Raw genomic sequence first — 17,224 nt, forward strand, 5'->3', positions numbered from 1 at the left:
GTACAAACAAATCCCAGGAGTGCCCGCTTTGCAGGAGGAGGTCATCGAGAGACAACCCTCCCGTGTGCATCGCCTTGAAGGACCTGTGTGAGGCCTACGCGAAGAACAAGAAGCTGTCCGGAGAGTTCTGCCCCTCTCACAAAGAGAGATTCAAACTCTTCTGCAAAGAGGACAAGGAGCTGCTGTGTGTGGTGTGTCGAGACTCCAGAGGGCACAAGACTCACGACTGCAGCCCAATAGATGAAGCTGCTGCTGATCTTAAGGTGTAGATTATTTCTTTTTAATAAATCTGCATTTATACTGAAACACTTATGAAAGGGCATCTCATTTGATAGCATTTTCATTCAGTGATTTGTTTTTCATGTGCCTGTTGTAGTGTATCTGACTTTATTTTTTTCAGACTGAAACAAGGAATGCACTGACTTCCCTGCAGGGCAAGTTGCGGGACTTTAAAATAAGAGAACAGGCCTGTTGCAGTCGGGTAGAGTACATCAAAGTAAGTATGAAAAACCTCTTCAGGAATATTTGACTGGATCATTAGATGCTAAGTATATACTTTTCCCTCTGATGAAGATGTGACTACACATCGAAACGTTAGTCAATGATGTTTTGCACTTTTAAGTAAATAAAAAATGAAGAGGACATCTGAGCTGCACCGGCGTCCCTCTCCTCCTCTTCACATTATCTGTCCTTGGCCTGGTTGCACCGGATTGTCGCTAAACGGCAGAAGCGCAGAGAACCTTCCTTTGCCTACTTATATACTTTTCCTCTTTCAGAAACAAGCTGAAAAAACAGAGTCTCTGATTAAGGAGGAGTTTGAGAAACTTCACCAGTTCTTAGGAGATGAAGAAGAAGTTCGTTTAGATGTGTTGAAAAAAGAGGAGGAAGAGAAGAGCCAGTTGATAAAGGAGAAGATTGACGATATGAGCAAGCAAATATCCTCTCTTACTGACAGAATCAAAGACATTAAGGAGAAGCTGAAATTGGAGGCCATCACCTTCCTTTCTGTAAGAGAAATAACACTGCAAAATCACACTGTGCGATGTGTAGTTGCTAGGGGTGTGTGTGGGAGAATTTCTCAAAGATCAGGCAAGGCACTGAAGTGAGTCGAAGGTTTGTATTTACATCTCAAAACCTGACTGGGGAATGGCAACAGAGCACATGGTCATTGCACATACAGTTGCACGAGCCCAAAGTACTGTGAGGGTTAACACTCACACAGCGCATGGTGTATCTGTAGCAAAAGCTCATACAGTTAGCCTATATAATATACAGTTTAATGCAAGGAATTAACAGGATTTTCAAAACTTGTGGACGGCAAAACTGTATAGGTCATTCCATGTATAAATATGCATTAGATCTCATCTTATCCTCTCTTTGTTGATTACAGGACTTCAAGGATACCATAGAAAGGTAAATGACATGTCTGGGTCTGCTGCCTCCCTTTGGTACCTTGCATGCAGTTCTATTGACACCCACCCATTATTACAGAGCCCAGTGTGAGGTGAGGAGCCAGAGGCCGTTCCAGGAGGCCTGATTGATGTGGCACAGCACCTGGGCAACCTCAACTTCAGGGTCTGGCTAAAGATGCAGGACATCAGTCACTATAGTAAGTTTTAACTCGCATGCATCTTCATATTGTGGGCAGCCGTGGCCTACTGGTTAGCGCTTTGGACTTGTAACCGGAGGGTTTCCGGTTTGAACCCCGACCAGTAGGAATGGCTGAAGTGCCCTTGAGCAAGGCACCCCTCACTGCTCCCCGAGTGCCGCTGTAGCAGGCAGCTCACTGCGTCGGGATTAGTGTGCTTCACCTCACTGTGTGTTCACTGTGTGCTGAGTGTGTTTCACTAACTCAAGGATTGGGATAAATGCAGAGACCAAATTTCCCTCACGGGATCAAAAGAGTATATATACTTACAGTATACTTATATTGTTCCCTCCCACACACTGGTGAAGAGAACTAGTAGGGCACTCAGAGAGGACAGACCTCTTCCAAGGTTAACAGACATATGTGGCCATGTGACTGCAATTGTGGATCCATCACTTTTTAGATAGATACTTAAATTGATCACACACACACACACTGCCCACAATTTCCCTACCAGTCAGGGATCAAACTGGCCACCCCTCTGTCACAAGTCTCATTCCCTGACTAGCTGCTCTGTTTTAGATCCACTCCAAAATGTACTGGGTTTTCCCCCTGCCCTTGCTATAGGCCTAGCTCTTCACAGTTCCATGAAAATGTGGCAGGTGTTTTTTGAGTAACTCTGGTTACAGATACGTAAACACATTGAACTGAAAAGTAATCTCATCGGCAGAAGTAAATATAATAATTGGAAATGTTTCAAAGATCTTGTGGAAGAACTGAGTAATCACTACAGATGTCACAAACCCTTTTGGGTTAGTATTTCCAACGTGTGTGGCAAGCAGACAATATATCTTCTTTCTATATGACTGCAACTGTGTATTGTGATAGTTGTAAAATATTGTGTGTGAGTGTGGTGTGTGTGCATGTGTGTGTAACTGTAAAATTGTTTCTCCTCAGGTCCTGTGATTTTAGACCCCAACACTGCAGGTAGATTACTTGATATATCGAATGACCTGACCACGGTGAAACACAGTTATGGAAGCCAGAATCTTCTAGATAAGAGGTTTGACTCCTCCTTGGCTCTGAGGGCTTCAACTCTGGGACGTACAGTACAGCTGGGATGTCCAGGTTGGGAAGCATAAATACTGGGACATAGGCATGACCACAGCACCCAGCCTGACTGCTGAATCTTTCTGGAACACAGTCTGGTGTATAAGGTCTCGTAGTGACCGGAGGGAGCACAACATTGAACACTATATTAGCAGAAACAACCTCTTCATTCTCCTTTAGTAAACCTCCTTGCTCTCAGGCTTGGTTTGGAATTTTGATTGATTTGATTCAGATAAAGTTGTTTCTCTGTTGGATTGAGGGGTAGAGAAAAAAACATCACACAATGATTCACTTCAATGAAAGTTTATTTTATATTAAATATATTACAATACTGAATGATATTGTAAGAAAAGAAAATATGGGCATTGACCTTTTGTTTTTAAATAGTCAGTCTATGTACAGCATACGACAGAAGGAAATGCTGTTATATAAACATCTTGTATGTAGATCTGAGATGTTGCACAGCACTAAGAATGCACTGGATGGGCCTAGATTATGGGGAACAGGTGGGGATCCGATGGATCACATGATGTATGGATCACATGATGTATGGAGCGTCAGGATGGAGGAGTCTGGAGCTGTGGGTTACTGCACTGCTCGGTTGCTTCAATACATTCATGTAAGTCAGGGGGGTGAGACCCAAAACCAAGAGGAGCGTGGGTAGGGTTGCTGACAAAGAGAGCGCTTCCTGAAAACAGAGTCGAGCAACCACCGTGTTACCTAAGACAGAGAATGTGTTCAAAATGATAGTCTCTCTGTCTATCATTTAACAGGCGAAGTTGTTCAACGATGCCTGATCGTAAAACACACCTGAGAGTGTTTCTTTTTGCCGACTGGTTGTTAGCGGGCTGATGGTCAGAGTCTCACAGACACCTGGGCATCTGAGAGGCCAGCTGGCTGCTCACAGATCAGGGGCAAGTATGAGTCTGCACAGCACAGTACAGCTCCAGACCCACCTTAGAACACACACACACACACACACTACCTTGTGGACCTATTTTGAAATGGCGGATGGTGAGCAGACTTGCCTTGTCCTCGGAGTGACCTGATGTGTGTGCGTGAAGGAGAGTGGTACACTGGCGATGTGTGGGGAGGGATGGACAGAGACAGAGTATTGCTTGAGATGCACCGTCTGCAGTATTATTATTATTTGTTATAAACTCTTGACCGTCCGTCTGCTCTACCTTTGGAAAATGTGTAAAAGCTGAGAGAGAGAGATCGAGAGAGAGAGAGAGAAATCTGATAGCATGCAGGGTGTACAAATCATTTCAGCGTGAGTCCCTATGCAGATAGTGGGGGTGCCTTGATTCCTCATTGTGTTGAGGTTAATGTCTATGTGTATGTCTGCACGCTAATATAGTCCAACAGGTCAGTCACGGAGGTGTCAAAAGGCATGTGTTCACAAAATGAAAGGAATGGCGGCGCCTTAGTTGAACTCAATCTTTAACAGAAAAACAACCTACAGGAATAATACATAATGCACTTAATTTTGTCGGGATTACATATATACATAATACTGGGAGGACATTAAAAAGGTACCTTAAAAATACTTAGTTATTATTACTTGTCATGGCAACGTCATTTCAATGTTGCAGTGATATTAAGTACAGTCATAGTGCATACAGTGGTAAAGGAAATCAGTGCCCACATTTCAAAATAAAAGCCTCCTTGGTACACAAAGAACAGCAGGCTCACATTGTAAAATAAAAGCCTTCTGAGTACACAAGAATTTGGGTGACCATGGCATATGTACACATGAGGACCACCACATTAAAATTACTGATCGCTTTGTCTGTCAAGCCTCGGGTGAATAGCTCAACGACGCACACGTACACACAGACATACAAACCCTCTGAATAGTTTAGATAGTTGAAGTCTTATGATGGAGGGAGATTTAGCTTTCTTATCCTAAATAAGATATGCTATCTGCCTGACAGCTATGTAAATTAACTTCTGATGGTAAGCATTTGCTTAAAAAGGCAAGTTTGTATTTGAAACATTCAACTCAAATCAGAATGCATATAAACACAATCAATGCTATCGAAAAGCATGAATGAATCCAGCAGAGAAAATATGAAAACATATCTTAAAAAGACAAGACATCCAGTTCTTCAACCATATCACATTTTGTTTTCTTTTTAAAGCCATTCCAGTTGATGCAAGCATCACACTACAATTCCTCAAATAACACTTTTAACAAACCTCTCACCTCATCTAACAACGTTTAACTGAGACTGACTAACTCCATCTGTGCTGTCAAACATGTTGTTTCACCATCATTGAGATCTATCATCGAACAGCAAAATGGATACATTCTCAGCAGCGCAACCAATGAAGCACTACACTATAGTAACGGTACCTACAGTTAGATTACACAACATCCTGGGACCGCCACTGAAATGTAGGATACAGCAGTTTTGGACGATGATATCACAGCAACTGTGACTGTTTTCAATGAAAGTCCACCAATACACAGATCTTATTGAACATACCCATGCTCATATCATATCAAAGGGTTGCAGGTACATGTGACACTGTCTACATCAGTCAGAGCAACACTGAGGTTGGCCTGTGAAACATTACTAGTTTGAAAATAAAGGGTGGGTGGGTGGGGGGGTTGTTACATTCTGCAGAGGACAAATCTACACACAGTCACTCTACACATACTCAGTCTCACACACACACACAGACATACATTCTCACAGAAACACACAGAAGTAAGGGGGAGAAAAGTCTAGCAAACAAAAGATATCTCTTTCCATACGTACAGTACTTCTAAACACATACTATGAGACGGCAGGAGGAAGATAAAAAAACGTCTTCCTCCTTCCAGGAAAAAAAAGTCGTCATTAAAAAAGGAAACAAGAAAAAGAAAGAACACCAGTTATTTGGTGTCTTCGAACTCGGACCTGCACATATGCACAAGAGGCATGGAGGAGAGAGGAGGGGGGACCTGCACATATGCACAACAGGCATGGAGGAGAGAGGAGGGGGGACCTGCACATATGCACAACAGGCATGGAGGAGAGAGGAGGGGGGACCTGCACATATGCACAACAGGCATGGAGGAGGGGGGGGGGACCCGTACATATGTACAACAGGCATGGAGGAGAGAGAAGGGGGGACCTGTACATATGCACAACAGGCATGGAGGAGGGGGGGGGGACCTGTACATATGCACAACAGGCATGGAGGAGGGGGGGGGGACCTGTACATATGCACAAAAGGCATGGAGGAGAGAGAAGGGGGGGCAGCAAGAGGTGGTGTTAGGCCTGTGCTTCTCAGGGGGGGGTGGATGAACAAAGAAAGAAGTGGAATTATACAGACTGGCAGACAAGTCAACCCTCAGTCACATGCAGCCCTCTACAATGTATGCTTCCACGAGAAAGAAAAGAAAACAAAAGGATCATTATAACACTAGGAATGGTTTAAGCTGATTTTTTTTTCTCATGCATACAGTGTATTTTTTTAAATTTTATTTCTACAGTGAATGCGTGCTTCCCTACCCTTCCCCGCCCCGTAATAACATTAGCCTAGCCCTGCCCTGTTTTACATTGTTCAGGCAGTCAGGTGACCAATCAGAGAAGAGTTTGTGTATTGAAAGGGGCGGGGCATGTCAATATTGGAAAGGGGGATTGGTTGGGATTCTTAGAGGGACCAAAGCTCCGGCCACTCCCTCCAGTCCGCTCTGAGGGGGAATTTAATGGTTGCCGTGGAGGTGGCGGCCCGCCTTAGTTGTGAGTGAGTTGGTGTGTCATTGCACGTTGGCGATGAATTATAGCAGTGTGTAGCTGAATGTGGGATCAGGGCTGCTCTTGCCACAGTGCCCCCTAGAGTTCTGGAGGACTTTATTTCCCCCCAATGCACCTTTTTATTCTCCACGAATCCTCATCTTCAGTCGTCCATCCTTGTTTTGTTTTATCACTGTTTAAATTCTGTTCCTGTTTTAACTCCTCATTTGTATAAAAGCGACGGAAATGTAGGATCTTCTTATATTGATGTCTCCCAGAGCTAAAAGAGAAGACAGACAAATTCATTCAGTTAAATGAATTTACAGTAATGGATAGCCAATGCTCTACAATTCACCTTATTCACCCGTGGGACCAGAACGAGGCTACAGGGTACACTTGCCATTACACCTCAGTCCAGCAGATGGTGGTGGTAATGCACTCCGTTTGCAAACTGCCAAAAAAACTCACTGAAGAAGAAGAAGAACAGGCCAGCGAACCCTTCTTCTTTTTCGGTGAGCTGTTTTTTGGCAGTTTGCAAACGGAGTGCATTACCACCATCTGCTGGACTGAGGTGTAATGGCAAGTGTACCCTGTAGCCTCGTTCTGGGCGCACCGGGGAAATAAGGCGAATAGCGCTACGGTTGGGTTCCAACTCCTCAAAATGTCGTGTAAAAAAATGGAGTGAGTGAATGTGTGTGTTTCTCACCCTGGCACTCTGTCGGTTCGCTTTCCGCTCCTCATCGGGCAGCGGGGGCAGAGGGTAGGGGTAGCGGCGACTGGACGCTATAGACCCTGTGGACGAGGTGGGCGACTTCGCTGGGGACAGAGTCCTGCAGGGCATGATGGGAAGGGGCGAGAGAGAGACAGAGAGACAGAGAGAAGATGAGAGAGAGAGAGAGAAGATGAGAGAGAGAGAGAGAGAGAAGATGAGAGAGAAGATGAGAGAGAGAGAGAGAGAAGATGAGAGAGAGAGAGAGACAAACATCATGTTAGACCCCTCCTCACTCCAAAGAGCTAGCACGATGTCCATGTGGATCACAGCACTGGTCTGGATGCATCTGCTCCTTATGAAAACACACACTTTACAACAACCCGCCATAACATATTTTGTCCACAACCATGAGGACTTACATTTGAGCATGTCTGACAGCAGTTAATCTGCTCCATTTGGTATATTTAGGTGGAAAACATTTGGTCGGTAGTTTAACCCTCTGGGTGAGTGGCCCGCGTTAATAACAACAACAGCACCAACAAACTCCACTGTAGGTCTCGCTAAAGCCCAAAAGGCCAATCATGTGTGCTTTGCATTGGCTTTGGAACAGCAGATTTAGCTTAGCGCTGTTAGCTCCTTCAGTTCTGTGTGGGTCTAGAGCGGCTTTGGAACAGCAGATTTAGCTTAGCGCTGTTAGCTCCTTCAGTTCTGTGTGGGTCTAGAGCGACCGACAACCGAGAGAAGCAGGCGAGGAATGGAGGGATGAGTCACAACAGACCAGTCTGGTCACCAAGGAGGCCGTGAAAGTGACCGCATGACATGATGATGTCATCACAGACTCACATAGACAAGCAGAGACAAATCACACGGCACGGAACTAGACGGGTCAAAGAAAATGCATACGTATAAGATACATGTACACACACACACACACACACACACACACACAACACACGCAATGCAGTGCACATGCCATATGTACGAGATGGGGTGAGGACAGTAACACAACAAACAGCTCAGGTCATCCTACAAATAAAACACATCAGGTAAAAGAACAACTGAAACACAAAACATGTCAAATGAAACATAAAATGTAATTAAAAATCCTTTTATCACATACAGTACACTCTCTTTCTGGGAGCACTCTATAGGAACAGATATGAGGTAGATTGTGGTTGAGAGGTGGCTAGTGTCACAATGAGTGAGAACATCTCAGTGAATAATGTAATGTACTTCTGGAGGGAAGGTAATTTAAACACTTTCAGAAATATTTTCTAGGCCTATTATTTGTTTTGAGACTCTTTCTAGTGGAATCAAAATAATTTGAGAAACGTGTATAAATGCTCAATATAATTTCCCTCAAAGATTAAGATGTGACAGTGGTGAAGTGTGAAAACCATGAATGCTTTCAAAAGCACAGTGCTGTACTGATGTGCCCAGTGTAAAGATGAGCATCATTTCAGGCTCCCCTATGCCTCGTAGTGTATGAACAAGTTGATCTAGTCAGGTCCTCTTTGAGAAAGTCTTAACAAAGTAGACTGACATATGCCTCATATATTATGAAAAACTACTAACATGAGGGTACAATAATACTGAAAAATGTCATCCTAATTCCTGTCAGGCACAATGAGCTAGCAGCATGGGCACATGCTGAACTCTCATGAAACGACTACCAAATATGCATGTGTATTTATTATGTTACTGTGCAATCATTCAGGAATAGCCAGAAGAGCTTTAAAGTGTGTGTGAGTGTGGCAGATGAATCTGCTACGGAAAGCATGTGGATTGATGAGCAATTCACAAGTAAGGTGTTTTGGTTGTGTCCTGGGAATACTGTGTTATAACAAAACAATGTTATCTTCTCAGTAAGAGAGTAATTGAGCCTAGGTACTAGGTCCTGACAAAGAATAGCGATCCCTAATATATGTAAAGATACCTAAAGAGACAAAGTAAAAGATAAAAAACAATTAATGAAACAATCAACCAATCAATCAATCACTCAGTAAAATAAACCAATCTCCAAAACTAACACTGGAAAACAGTGCCTAAAAAGGAAAACAGTTGATTTTTCTCTATGACAACAAAGAAACGTAAAAAAGGGAGAGGAGGAGGTAGGTTTTTAAAAGAAAGGATTTTTAAGCGGGGGGGGGGGGGGGGGGGGGGGGTGAGTGAGGAGAGTGAGGAGATCTGTGGCGGTACCTAAGATAGGGTCCTTCAGTGTTTTTATTCACATCCTCCACCCACTTAGTTACATAATACTCAGTTTGGATGCAAGGGGTTAAAAACCTGTAGGAGGGTCAAGGGGAAGGAGGACAATGGTAAGCAGAAGGAAAGAAGGAAAGACAGAAAGAAAGGAGAGCAAAGGCAGTGAAGAAAAAAGAGGGGGAGAGATAGATCAAGAGAAAGAGAAAGAAAGAATGGAGAGAGGAGAGGAAGAGGTAATCGTATAAGATAGCAGAGCACAGCATAGACATTCTCTACAGTCCACCAAGATGCAAGTGAGAGAGGAGAGGAAAGGAGATGGTCAGATTGTGGTGAGGTGAGGGGTAGTGCTTAAGGTGGACACATTTACAGAGAGGGATAAACTGAGCAGAAAGATAGCCTACGGCTGGAATACAGTATTTTATACATTAAATAGGGTTCACTTTTTATGGGCTAATTATCATTGAAACTTCTTTACAGAAGGAGAATTGTAGCAATGTTTAAAGGGTCTTGTTTTGGGGGTAGGGGGCTGTTGGTCAATTGCATTTTGGTTGCAGTGGCAATTTTTTTTGTCCCTCCAAAGCATTTCTGTTCCAGAACTTTGGTCTCATGCTTCTAGATCCAGGTGCATGAAAACAAAAACAACAACAACAAACAACAACAACCATCCAACAGACAACAACACAGAAGAGGGGAAAAGCTTGAATGAAAATATCCAGGCCGGTGCTGCATTCAAAGAGACGTGAAAAATCCATGTGCACGTTACACATGCGTCTCATTCCAGGAGGAAAAAAACAAACAAACAAACAAACAAACAAACAAGTGTGCACCACTGCAAAATCATCATATTCCAGCTGTTCACATTCATCAGTAATACCTTACAAGAGATATTCTGACACAGTGTACGTGTATGTGTGTGTGTGACTCCATCACATCAGGAGATGTGTAGTATATAGAGTCCAGAGACATTTATGACCAAATACACACTGATAAGGACGCAGTGCTGTTCATACATCAGTATTTATGAGTGACACAGGACATCCATTCCTCAAAATAATATCCCAAGATGCCTTTAGGACCACCTCCCATGCCTGTTTATTATACGGAAATATTGCACATGCCTAATTTGAGACATTTTGCTGCCACCTACAGGTGTAAACAGGTTATTGCTTTTTGCTCAATGGCTTTCGTCTGACTCTCATGCAACATGAAAAACAATCACTCCCAGTTCTTTTTTAAGTTAGTATGACATGAAGGATGATGTCCACATACATAAAAACATTTCTACAGATCTCTAGGACAGTTGGATGGTGATTTTGGCTGTCAGTCCAGCAGGGGAGAGCCCATGCCTGTAACATATGCATCACTCGGACACATGACTTACTCTGTGGAGTTGGAGCGCGGGCGGAACCTCTTGCCCTTCATCTTTTTACGGCTTCCACTTATATTCCCTGTGAAGAGCACAAGAGAAGTGTCCACGGAGTTATCATTATTATATTCCTATTCAATTGTATTATAAAAGGAAGGGTTATGTGCATATTTGTTGTGTGTGTGTGTGTGTGTGTCTGTGTGTGTGTGTGTCTGTGTGTGTGTCTGTGTTAGTTGAGCCAACAGCAAATAGAGTCAGACTATCTGCTGAGAATCTAGATCTGTTTTCTTTCCATGACCTTAGCGCTAAAGAAAGACCTCTTTTGTTGTGTTGCAAGTCAAGACCAAGTCAAGGCCGAGTTACAAATTCTGAATGGCCTTGATAATTATTCTACCTTGTCTTTTATTACTTTTTTACTTTATAACTTTTTTGCCTTTGTTTTTGTTTTTGCTTACTAATTATTCTTTATTTTTAAATAATTTTACCTTGTGTTTTATGTTTTCTTTTTATTATGATCTTTACCTTTTAATTATTCTTTGACTATATTGCCCTTCTATGCTTTTATTTGTTATTATTGTTTGATTTTGTTTATGTAAAGCACACTGAATGACCTCTGTGTATGAAATGCGCTATATAAATAAACTTGACTTGACTTGGCAAGTAAGTATGTGTTTCTGTGTGTATGCGTGTGTGTACTTTGTGTGTGAGTGTGTGTCCTACCTTGCCATGAGTTGCTCCTGGGTCGTCCGTTCTCACAGATGTCGGAGTGTTTGGCATCTGGGATTCTTTCGCTCCACGAGTGGGACAGACCGTTTGACCTTCAGAACAAAGCCGCACAGTGAGGAAGAGGATGAAGAGCAATTTTGTTTAACTAAATAACAGAAACAGGTTCAGTGGTACAGTGATTTCTTTTTTGCAAATAATTTCATGAACAATTAATTTTTTGTTTTGTCTTCCTTTCATTCTTGTCTTAATTTCAATAGGTCTGTCCTATGTAAGTACACTCACCTGCCACAGTCAAAACCAACCCAGCACAAATATAATACTGAAATACATTACTAACACACACACACACACACACACACACACACACACACACACACACACACACACACACCACACACACACACACACACACCACACACTGAGTACAGACACACACACACACACACACAGAGTACAGACACACATAGAGTACAGACAGAGAGACATCTGGAGATGGAAATGAATGCAAGTGAAACCACCACAGATGACCATGATCATGAGGACAACAAGTACACAAGGGAACACCGTGTGGAATGAATGACAGGATGTTGCCATGGTTTGCTGTGTTGCCATGGTTTGCTGTGTTTGATAGGGAGATACTCACGTAAACATGTCCACCATCTTGCGATGGGTTACTTACTCAGAGGTCTCTCAGGAGTAGCACAGGTGGCTGATGGGAAATTACCTGAGAGGTTGTGATGCTTAAGATCATATCTCAGGATTAACTAACAGGTAACTGCAGGAGATTAGCGTTAGCATTATTGCATTCAGCTGAAGAGCAGATAGTGTGTGCTTTAGCACAAGCTAGCTCAGCCTTATAAAGTGTGTGAGGCAAGCTGAACACACTGCATCAGGGCTAAAAGCAAGTCGAATATTCTGTGTCTGAAGTGAACAGAAGCTTTCAAATTCGTCATATATAGTTATTTACTTTCAAATCTCAAATGGCCTGGCTCATGCCTTTGTTCAGGGATAGGGCCTGACAACTTTAAGCCCTGCTGCATAAACTACATAGCTTGACACACAAGCTTCAGTAAACCATCAACTTTTCACCACATACTTAATTAAGAACAAATTGAGATCAGAATGGTGGATAAGTCCTCAAAAGGATAAAAAATAGTTTACTTCTCTTCGTCTACATGAGGAATTTGTTATAACTTGATTTCGAAAGACCCCATGAACAGCAATTCCCTTCTAAGAGTCAAATGCTTTGAAATAAGTATCGATTTGGAGAATTCCAAAGCTGGAGAAAAGAGGAAGAGGTAGCCTACAATCTGAAACTGGCAAATAATAAAAAATATAAAAACAGTCAACCAAAGGCAGCAGCTAGCTGGGTTGAGGCTGTGAGGATGAGGATGGAGATGGAGGTGGAGGTGGGGCCCCACCTGAAGCCGAACAGAGAGATGTTTTGGCTGATGGATGGGATGGAGGGGGTGAACGAGCAGGAGTAGATCTGCAGGTGCGACAGGTAGGCCGACCTCTTCTTGGAGCTGCTGGCCGAGTTGGAGCTCACGCCCTGAGGCATGTCGCTGTAGAAGGAGTCAGCATCGCCCGGCTTCTTCACGTAGTCTCCCGCCGGCATTTGTCTACACACACACACACATACACACACACGCACACACACACACACGCACGCACGCACGCACGCACGCACGCACGCACGCATGCACGACACACACACAAAAGTACATTAATACATGCACAAAAAATCACAGGACAATATTAACATCAATTGTTAATGTCATGGTATTACATTCCATTTCTTAGTATTGTCAAGTTTAACCTACCGGCAGAATCTTCTGTGAACTTCTGACTCTGCATATTTGCGTTGCCTGTAGCTCCTAAGGAGAAGAAGGTCAAAATAACGATGAGGACGATATGCATCTGTGTCTGTGTGTCGATCACATATACGCCAATTCGCTCGTTGGCCATCGCCAGTGTTGTGTGTAACGCGTTACAAAGTAACGAGTTACAGTAACGTAACTACTTTTTTGAGTAAAAAGTAGTGTAACGTGTTACTACTAAAAATGTGGTAACGTAACGTAGTTCCTTTTTCATATCTGCGCAACGTTACTTTTCCCAGGGACAGATTTGACAGTGACGCTGCTTTCTCAGCTGTGCGCTTGCGCAATAGGCACGAGCTCCACATGGCAGCCTACGTGACAGAGGCTGGTAGCATGAAGTGCAATCATAGCTCCACACGGTACGTGACAGAGGCTGGTGGCAATGAAGAGCAATCATAGCAAGCGAGACGCAGCCAACGCTAACTTCCGGGGGATGGAGGTAGCCTATTCACATTACTTCGAACTCGTTGAAACTAAGGGAAGGAATGTGAGTGTTAGTTATAGCCTAGCCTACATTGTCCCCTGATTTTGTCTACTGCCGTTTACTCAACTGCCAGCCTATTGATACGATTTGCACTAGCTTTGCACCAAATTGGAAGCGCCTGTTTAATGAAAGAGTATAAGGCTATAAAATAAGCCCTCATATATTTTGTGTTCACCTATATGCCCATGATGTAGCGAGGCTATGTTATTTGATATAGTTTCATAGGGCTTTAGTGGTGGTGTCAGGGCCGGAGTGGGGCCACTTTTCAGCCCGGGAGTTTCAGGCCCAAGACCGGCCCACGTTTTCCATAGTGGTGGAAATTGGATAAATGAAGCAACATTTCAGCTCTTACTATCCTGTAGTTTTTATTAGTACCATGGTTCAACAAATGTGTAAAGGTTATATAATAATTCACTTCAACTGAGAAGTTAACAAAAATATTCCACAAGTTAACAAAAACAGAAAGAAAGAAAGACAGAAAGAAAGAAAGCCTTTGAAATGTAGCCTATCCCACGCTTCCACAAAGAGGCATATTGAAATAATGTTTAGGCTACATGTTTTTTGCATGGGTAGGTTATATTGTTGTTTGGTGATTTAGCCTACTCCTTTACACCCTCTTCTAAGCAAACAAGGCATATAGGTTCATCATGTAGCATAAATATTTAGCTCTTTCTTACATTAAATAACTTTAATTTATCCTCTCTACTTGTCCCTGTAGTCATGGCCTCCTCATCACTAATTTCGGGCTCATCATTTTCAGTGGTCGACTGGTTGATCTGCTGCTCAGAGGCTACAATTTTTACCGCATAGGCCTACACAGATCAAACTTCAGTTTTGTTATTAATATTTGCATAGGCCCTACTGCAAAGTCTATGAATCGGATACAAAAGGCTAATATTTTAAGAAATGTAATATGTTGCTTGCAAATAGCTTGACAACGCTACAAACGTCCAATATTAGCCTAATAATCATTGCCTATAGGCTATCTCTCTTTACCAGTTGCCACTTTTGTCTGTAGGCCTATCTAGAAGCTTGGCACATTTAGCAGCATCTACCTGGCCGTTTCAGTCCCTCCTGGCCTCTTTCTACGATCCATCCTTCCTGACGCTTATGGCTACTGTATGGCCGGCCCGGCTATCCGTATCTGAGAAAACTTTTTGGAAAAGACGGGCTATATGGACCCAACCAACTCTTTTTGGGAGGGGAGAACTCCCTCACACGGTAGGCTACAACCCATGCAGAGGCATTGGTGTCATGCACAGAATGAGGAACGTGTCCTACTTTAAGAAAAGATAGACTAACGTGACAAATGTCAATATTTTTTTCCTCGACCGGCCTAAAAGTGAAGCGGCCCACCGGGAATTCTCCCGATTACCCACCCCGGGCCTGGGTGGTGTTGAAGCCTATAAGCCCAATTGTTTCTTGTCAAGTGCTCTGTTTGTGGCATTTTTTATAGAACTTTATGTAGGCCTACACATTTAGGAACAGATATTGGGTTCTGCCCAAAGTCGAGCAACGTAACAGTAACGTAAAAGTAACGAGTAACGTAAAAAGTTACTTTCCATAGAGGGTAACTAAGTAAAGTAACGTGTTACTTTTTTGAGAAGTACCGAGTAACGAGCAAATATACTTTTTAAAAGTAACTTCCCCAACACTGGCCATCGCCCAACAAATCTTGCATCATCAGTGGTTATTTCACCTGAAATCGTGTAAACGCTGAACTACATTAATATTGCATGGTCTCTTGTCGCCAGTTGTTTGCAGTCTGAATGGGGCTTTATGCCTGTTATGATGGTACCAGGATTAAAAATCTAAGATGGTTGAGAAGCAAACAGTACCACCACAGCTAAGTCCCATCAGGCGTTGCTCTTACAAAGTACAATACACAGTACAATACACAGGTTCGTTTACCAGTGTGTCTGTGAGCTTGTCTGTGATTTGTGAGTGTCTTTGTACTCTCAGACGTGTGGTAAGTTCATGGAGGAAGTTGAGGTCAGTCGTTTGTCTGTCGTCTGAATTTGAAAGGCGTCTCCACTTACTTGTATCCCCAGGCTGCTATGGCGACGATGAGCCCCAGTACAAGAATGGAGCCAGTGATGGCGCCCACAATGATGTTGGTGTTCACCAAGGCTACAGGGGGGAGAAACACTGTGTCAGAATGTAACCTTGGCAACAATACACCACCATCAATTTACAGTCGACAACACTGACAGACAGAATTTAACCACACACCAGAAAATAATAACAGTTGCTGGCAAACATACTGTACAGCATTTTTTCTGTTGGCAAGTGAAGCTAGAGTCAAGGTTAACATATACTGTGGGACTTCACAAAGCAAATGTGCCATATTTGTGTATTATTGAATGTCTTATTATGTAATTATTGTAATTACAATGGTGTAACATGCTTGTTAAGTGAATTGGGAAATTGTTTAAAGCCGAGTAATGGTTCATTAAACAGCTGCTCTAGCTGCTAAGTTGCCAACAGAGTGCTCTGTGTATGTTAGAGCAGCTGAACATGTTCCACTCCTAGCTCCTAGCACACTGAAAGGTCAAAACAACCGAGCATGACTTCAATCAATTTCTAAAGTCAACTCGCCAGCCACCGTTACACACACAGTCACTGCACCCAGTGATTTGATGCATGATCAACTTACCAGTGATCATATTCTCTTGAATCCCTCCTCATACACACAAACACAACCCCCCCCCCCCCCCCCCCCACACACACACACACACACACACAGTGGGAAAGATGGGAAATGTAGGAGTGGAGGTAAGGAGAGACATGGAGTGGGCCAGGAGAAACACAAGCACATGGAAGATCAGGCGTCTTGCGAGCCCAAACTCAAAAGCTGACCTCACTCCTGCACATGGCATGAGGCTGCTGACAAAGACTGGGTGAGCGAGAAAAAGAACACTATAAAAAAGAAAAAGAAAAAACAGGAAAACAAATAAATAAACAAAATCATGAGAAAACAGCAATGGTTTAAAGTGCACATGTAAAGGCTGTGAATGAATGAGTGACCATAAGAACTGAAATATAACAATAACAACTTGTAGATGTTAAAGAAATGACTGAGTGCCTCATATACCATAATGTACATTTATGATTAAGATTACTACATAGTTTGTTGTACATTGTAAACAAATTTCCCTTGAGTCTGACAAAAAAATCATAAAATGAATACCTAAATTGAAGGAAAAAAATGTGTGTGAATGTGAAGAATGTTAATGTATGAGCGAGCAATTGACTTGAGCATATGAGTGTGTGTGTGTGTGTGTGTGTGTACCAGGTGAGGACGTGGGACGTGCGATGAGGGCGCTGAGGGGAGAGCTGGAGTTGCAGTCCTCTCCTGCCCATCCCAGGTTACACACACACCGCAGCTCATTACTGCACACCTGTCACAGGGCAGACAAAAC

The 17,224-nt window shown here is 43.0% G+C and overlaps 1 protein-coding gene across 1 annotated transcript in view; it reads right to left on the reverse strand.

The window, feature by feature from the left end:
• Positions 1–5,905: 5,905 nt before the first annotated feature.
• Positions 5,906–17,224, reverse strand: part of adam22 (ADAM metallopeptidase domain 22) — a 25,446-nt gene continuing 14,127 nt past the window's right edge. The window contains exons 14-21 of the mRNA XM_076279816.1: positions 17,095–17,203; positions 15,842–15,932; positions 13,262–13,315; positions 12,860–13,060; positions 11,433–11,530; positions 10,728–10,794; positions 7,136–7,259; positions 5,906–6,709 (exon numbers count right to left, since the gene is read on the reverse strand). Of these exons, the coding sequence (XP_076135931.1) occupies positions 6,689–6,709; positions 7,136–7,259; positions 10,728–10,794; positions 11,433–11,530; positions 12,860–13,060; positions 13,262–13,315; positions 15,842–15,932; positions 17,095–17,203 (765 nt within the window). The 3' untranslated portion in view covers positions 5,906–6,688. The remainder of the gene's footprint in view (positions 6,710–7,135; positions 7,260–10,727; positions 10,795–11,432; positions 11,531–12,859; positions 13,061–13,261; positions 13,316–15,841; positions 15,933–17,094; positions 17,204–17,224) is intronic.

Source organism: Alosa pseudoharengus, unplaced genomic scaffold (assembly GCF_046254945.1).
Source record: "Alosa pseudoharengus isolate Yale_2024_CS ecotype anadromous, Long Island Sound unplaced genomic scaffold, YU_APseudo_1.1 YU_APseudo_1.1_scf_12, whole genome shotgun sequence".
NCBI classification, from domain to species: domain Eukaryota; kingdom Metazoa; phylum Chordata; class Actinopteri; order Clupeiformes; family Clupeidae; genus Alosa; species Alosa pseudoharengus.